General features: G+C 52.3%; 1 protein-coding gene across 1 annotated transcript; it reads right to left on the bottom strand.

Annotated features, from left to right (window-relative positions):
* Window positions 1-132: 132 nt before the first annotated feature.
* Window positions 133-4,566, bottom strand: SETD2 (SET domain containing 2; the record flags this gene model as incomplete). Its single annotated transcript, XM_010189110.1, has 1 exon — window positions 133-4,566. A coding segment is annotated over one exon (4,434 nt), but the record flags the coding sequence as incomplete, so codon positions are not given.
* Window positions 4,567-6,378: the final 1,812 nt, after the last annotated feature.

Raw genomic sequence — 6,378 nt, 5'->3', positions numbered from 1 at the left:
GTGTAGGGACCGTGACATCCCTCCATCTCCATCCACATTATACCAACTTGGCCATAAAACAAATACATCTCCGACGTAAATTAACATCTAAAATTGCTACAGACACTCAAAAAACAAAAGGGGTGAGAAACGTTACCTCTCCGTCAAGTAGACATTCTCCTCGATAAGGTCGAAGTAACAGGGCATCTTTCCTTGCTTGGCAAACTCCTTCCAGCGCTGCGGGTCTCGGAAGTCGTCCATGATACACAAGTGCCCGACCATGGAAGAGTCCTGGGGCGCCGGCTCCGCTTGCTCGCCCTCCAGCTTCACCTTCTTCTTCTCCCTGGAGTCCACGTCGCTCTCTGAGTCGCTCTCCAGCTCCGGGCGTCTTTTTTTCGGTGGACCTCGTTCTTTCGCGTCGTTTTTCTCCAAAACCTTCGCCTCCTCCTTCTTCTCCCCAGCCGGCGGTGGCTCCTTGGTGGAATTGCTGCTGATTTCGTGTGCTTGCACCGAGCCTTTTTCCTTCTGCCCGGGCGCTTGGCATTTATCGGAGGGGCTGGGAAAGTGAGGTTTGCAGTCGTGATCCCAACGGTCGTCCTCTTCGTACTCCTCGTGATCCTCCGTTAGAGAATCCGGTACCTGCCCTTGGATGCGTTCGTAACTCACCGCAGAGGGTCTGGGAGCAGATCTCGCGTCCCAGTAACCGTTGCCTTGCCAGTAACTCTGAGAGCCACTGTAAACCCCCGAGCCCGGCTGGTAAACGTAGCCTGAGTAGACCCCGAAGCTGCTATCGGGCTGCTGGTAGGTGCTACTCGGCTTCTCCGTTTGGGCAAAGTCCCAGCTCAAACTCCCCGCATCCTCAGCCGTACAAAACCCATCCAGCCTGGAGAAGTCCCCGAGGCCAGACTGGTTGAGCCCACCATTCCCTTGCCTACTGTCCGGCTTGGAGGAGCTCATCTGGTAGCAGGATTTTTCAGCACCCTCGATACTCTCCGGCAGACAAAACGGCTGCTCATCCTGTCGGCCAACAGGTCTACCAACAGCCATCAGCTCCTTCAACACCATCCTCTCATCCGGGTTGGGTTTGTGCTGGGAATCCGCCGCCAGGTCGGCCTGGCTCGTGCTGTCAACGCCATCACTCTGCGGCTGGCAGGGATCCGGCCGCAGCTCCTCCGTCTCCTTCCTGCCCAGCTCGGTGGAAGTCGCTGGGCTTTTCTCCATCCCTCTAGGAGAACATCTACTCTCTGCTTGCGGTCCGCCTTTACTCGCCATATTCTCCGGTCTCTCCTCATAGTAAGGCCTGCTGGGCTCCGGCCGCTCATCGTCCCAGTGGTCAGAGAAGCGCCGGTTGCCCTGGCTGCTCCGCGAGGAGCCGGGGCTACTCTCCTCCATCGCTATGGTCGAGTTTTTGGGCACCACCACCACCGACTGCAGCCGTTTCCGCGGCGTGCCGTCGTCAGAGTCCGAGTCTTCCGTGTCGCTGTCATCACTGCCTCCCTCGCTGTCACTGTCACCTGTGTCATAGTAACTGTGGCCCGCAGGAAGGAACTCGGCGGCGTTGCCGCTGCTGTCGCACGTCGGGGCTTGAGTGAGCGTTTCAGTTTCTTCTGCAGTGACAATGACGTCACAAGAAGGGAACAAGGCGTCCGGAAAAGCCGAAGCCACCAAGGGCTCGTTGCCTTCGTCCGTCTCAGCTGATACAGCGGGACAGGGATGTCTCAAATCATCTGCCCCAAATCTCTCCGTGGAAACAGCGCTTTCTTCCACCACCTCCTCTCTGCCACGGTGCTCCAGCGGCACCTCCGAATAGTATGAATGCTCATCCTGGAAGGACAGCTTGCTTTTTGCCAAGACGAGAGCAACGCGTTGAGTATCCGACTCCAGCACCTCTTCGACCTCCGAATGCTGGAGCGGCTCCTGGTGCCCATCCGGCGGCGGCACGTCCCATTTGGACGAGACGCGCTCCTCCGGCACGGGAAGCTCCGACCTGAGCCTCGGGGAAGCGCCATCCTGCGAGGAATCCCTGCTTGAGCTCTCTGCAGCCAGGCTGATTTTTTGGGAAGGGTGACAGTGCTCATCATCACCCACCGACTTCGAGGGGTGATCCTCCGTGCTCTCGTAACCGCACGTAACCGTCTGCGGCTCCACCTGCACGTCCAGGAAAGTTTCGGATGTAACGCTGACATCCGTCGGTTCTGCTTCAATTTCCACTTCCGAGTGATACAAAGCAGGGGCGGCATCGTCTGAAACGTAGCAGAAAACTGCTTCTTTGGTTTTGTCGCACGGAGTCGCCTCATCATCCAGCTTCTGAAGCACAGCTTGAGTATGATCTACATTCACGACGGGCAAAGTGACGACCTCCCCTTGCCGCTGCGGGACCGGAGCATCCCCTTCCCTAAACAGGCTGTTGCACTCGCTGGACTGGACCCGAAAATCATCCAGCTCTTGCTCTTGAGACACATAGGTGCTCTCAAACCCATTTGACGGCAACGGATACGATGGACTCATCTCCACGACAGGCAGCGCTTCGGATCGACACAGGCTGTCGTCAGAAGGCGCAGCAACGTCCTCCGCTTTGCAGGCACTGGAAGTGGCCAAACCATCAGCCCTACCCTCCAGGGACCCATTTACACTCAGCTCCGCGGGAAAACACGCTCTTAACTGCTCGTGCTTTATCTTTAATAAAGTTTCTTGCTCCTTAACGCTGTCGTGGAGTTCGTTTCCCACAGGTTCCTCGGGCTCTGAGTTCGCCAAACCCGCCTTCGACTCGTCTGCCTTTTTAAAAGCGGGCGAATCGTTGAGCTGATTTAACGGAGAAAGCGTCTTTTCCCTTTCCAGCTTTTTCGCAACGGACACCTTGAGCTCATTGCTTTTTAGACAAGAGGTCTCTAAATCTAGAGAATTAGACTGCTGCTTTATTTCCTCGCTCGATTCTGTACAACAGAAAGAACTCTTAAATTTATCAGGCTTTGGTGCAGGGGTCTTTGAAGGGGTGGACCTATAACGGGAGGAATTCACATTACTGTCGGGCTTAGAATGGGATGTCCCCTTTCGATAGCCAAGCTCGTCAAGGGGAGAGCACCTTTTGGTTACTTCACTTTCTGAAGTCCTTTTTGAATCTCTATCTGCTTTCGAAGAAGACCTTCCTCTCCTTTCCGTGTCACCGTGAGACGACTCCACTTTGCTGTCCCTGTCCGACTTGGAGTAAGAAGTCCTTGAGTCTCGGTAGGAGGAGGAGTGGGACGACGTCCGCCTCGAGTCGCTCGACCTGGAATGTGTCCTCCTGTACTCGTCCTCCGAATCCGAGCTGTCCCGCGCCCTGCTGTCCGCGTACGAACGGGAATACCTCGACCTTTCCCTGTACGGGGAGCTCCGGTGGTATCTACGGTCGGACTCGTAGTAATGCGACCGCTCCGACCTCGAGTAGGAAGAGCTGGTTCGGGAGCTGCGATCGGATCGGGAGCGGGAATGAGATCGGCTTCGCCTTCTCTCTCTGTCCGATCGAGAGCGAGAGGACGAATACCGCGAATCTCTTTCCGATTTGGAGTAGCTCGAGTACTTCTCGTCCCGGTCCGACTTGGAGGAGCGCGAGGAGGACTTCCCCAGGTCGTCACCTCTGAGGGACGTGGAGCTTCGCCTGGCGTCTCTCTCCTTTTCCGTACTGGATACCTTCAGCTCGTGCGACCGCTGGCTGGAGGAGGTCCTCACCGAATCTTCGTCAGACTCGGAGCCCAGCTGCGTGCCGTCGGATTGGGAAAACTTCCTCTTCGAGCCCTGCCTCCGAGAGCAGAGGGGAGCCCCCTTCGAGCCGTCGGAAACCTCATCCTCTTTCCCAATATGGGAATCTTCCTTCTGCGGAGTCATTTCCATCTGCTCGGGCGCGTTTTGAGCCACGCGTCCCTCCGAGCTGCGCAATACCGCGTCCTGCCTGACGTCCGGCTCCAAAGCCTCCTTGGGTACCGCGTGGCATGGCTCCTTCGACGCGGGGACGTCGGCTTCCATGGGCGGTGAAAGCAACAGCGTGGACATCAGTGTTACCGGCAGCTGCGGCGACGCTGGCACCGCAAGAACTGGCATCGCCGCTGCTGGTGACACCGTCGGCGCAGGGGGAGGCGGGGGAGGAGGTGGTGGCGTTGAGGACAAATCCACGGCCGAGGTCACCGGTTCCGTCACCGATGTCACAGCCGGCAGCGTCAGCGTTGCCAGGGGCGGTTTTGCCGTGACGCTGAGCAAATGTTTTTTAAAATGGATTTTCCCCAATTCTACCTTTGGTTTCGGAGGTGAAGACTCCTCGGCTGAACCAGCGGCATCCCCCAGGTCCATTTTACTTTTGGGGTTAAAGTCAGGCTGAAGGGGAACCGCTGGGGAGTTGGGAGTTTCATTTTGTTTCTCGTTTCCCAGCCCAGTCAGAAATCGATTCGGTAAGGTTTTCTTGGTTAAACTAAAGCTGAAAGACACCTTTTGTCTTCCTTGCTCCTCAAGGTTCACCTTTGTTTTGGTGCCTTTGGGCAAAAAGCGGCTGGAAGCGACGCCTTTGAACACCGGTCCTTTGATAAAGCCGGCTTTCTGCACGGTTTCAGGCTTGCCCTGCAAGAGAAAAAGAAGATGAAGTTGGAGAAATCAGGTTTTTGGGGGTTTTAACTCTTGTTTTACAGGCACATTGAACTATTCATTACTTTTACCTGGTGAATTTTTCATGACAATAACATAGAAATGGAAACCCGGGGCTGGGATAGCAGAGCTGTGCTTGGCTTAAAAATCAATGACCCAGTCATTTCCAGTTTGGGAGCACAACCTCCCTTCAGGGTTTGGGCTGAGGCTTTTTAATTGATTTCTTAATGACCACACTGAAAGTCCTTTTCTCATTTAATCCTCAGGTATTTCTGGCACTTGGGGCTATGGCTTAGTGGCCATGGTGGGCTTGGGTTGACAGTTGGACTCGATCTTTGAGGTCTTTTCCAACCTTAACGACCCAAAGATTCTGTATTTTTAAAAGAAGTAGGGTTCAACATATAAACTTATATATAAAATTAATGAAAGAAAAAGCACCCACTTTATCTGTGCTGTTCCTGCAGTCCCAGGCTACAAAATACTCTGCATTTTTAAGCTTTAAGCGCCTTTGCTCTCACTTCACCTGGATGCATTTGGTTTCAGCTCAAACCAGACTACCCGGGATCTCACCTTGCAGTGAGGAAGTCCCTTCGTTGTTAATGAGATGCTAATGAGTTGAAAATCATCTTCCCAAGGGCATTAAGAGCTCAGCATCTCCGCCAAAAAAGCTGCTGTGCCAGCACTCAACTGGAAACAAGTCCAGAGCAACAAAGCTCCTTCACCATGGGCACCTTTTACCTTACAGGATCCTTGATCCAAGCCTGAAATTTGCAATTTTCAGTGCATAAAGCACCATAAATTTACTCATTTTGGCATTTTCCCACCTATTTTAAAGCCCGAGGCTCATCTACAGCAAAAGCTGCATCACAGGAGCGTAATCCCTAACGATAAATGATGCTGAGCTGTGGCAAAAGGGTGTTATTTTAGTCTTCATCCATGCACAGCTCCAACAGAAGCAGTTGCTGCAGTGTAAAAAGCTGTAAAGAGCCAGATTTTAGCCCATTGCTGCTGCATGAACACATCCTTGGCAGCGGCAGCAGCGGTTTCCCGCAGCCCACGGTGAATTATTACATATTCTGTTATCCTTTAACTTACATAAAACAATGCACAGTTGCCCCCAGAGTCAATCATTAAATAAGACATCGGTGGAATGGAAACCCCATCCCATTCTTTTTGCACCTTTGGATGTTGTATATACAAAAATACCCTCATTTTTGATTAAACCCATAGGTTTTATTTATGAAAAACGCTCCTCTCTCCACGACTGCCTCCAAACCAGCTCAGAAATTCACGCTCGAAACGCTATCCCCGATTTGGAAAGGATCCACCCACCAGAAGTGATCCCAAAATTAAACATACAAGTGTACAGAAGCTAATTCATGGAAGACTAAAGGACTAAATCAAGTGTCCAGCCCATTTGGTAGGAGTTTCTCCATCTCTGAATCTTCCTGGGACCACTTTTCTTTAGGACACTGGGCTCAGCCCCTTTAAGAGTATGAGAACATCATTCTGGGGCTTTTCTGGCTCAATTATTATGCCTCCATGAGCAGAAATTCACACCTTTTTACCCCAATATGTGTCCATGCCATGGGAAACGGACGAATAAGAGAGCAGGTTCCTATCTTCAACCGTACCCTGATGCCGTATGGGAGGAGTCTCCACAAATCTGAATCCAAATTCTTAGCAGAGATCGGAATCACCTATTATACCAATTAAATATGTATATATACACACATATATATACTTAAAGTATGTATTTATAGACTATAAATATATGTTTAATAAATA

Source organism: Mesitornis unicolor, unplaced genomic scaffold, assembly GCF_000695765.1.
Source record: "Mesitornis unicolor isolate BGI_N332 unplaced genomic scaffold, ASM69576v1 scaffold8547, whole genome shotgun sequence".
Classification (NCBI taxonomy): domain Eukaryota; kingdom Metazoa; phylum Chordata; class Aves; order Mesitornithiformes; family Mesitornithidae; genus Mesitornis; species Mesitornis unicolor.
The sequence above is the reverse complement of the archived record's forward strand: the minus strand, read 5'-3'. Positions and strand labels throughout refer to the sequence as shown.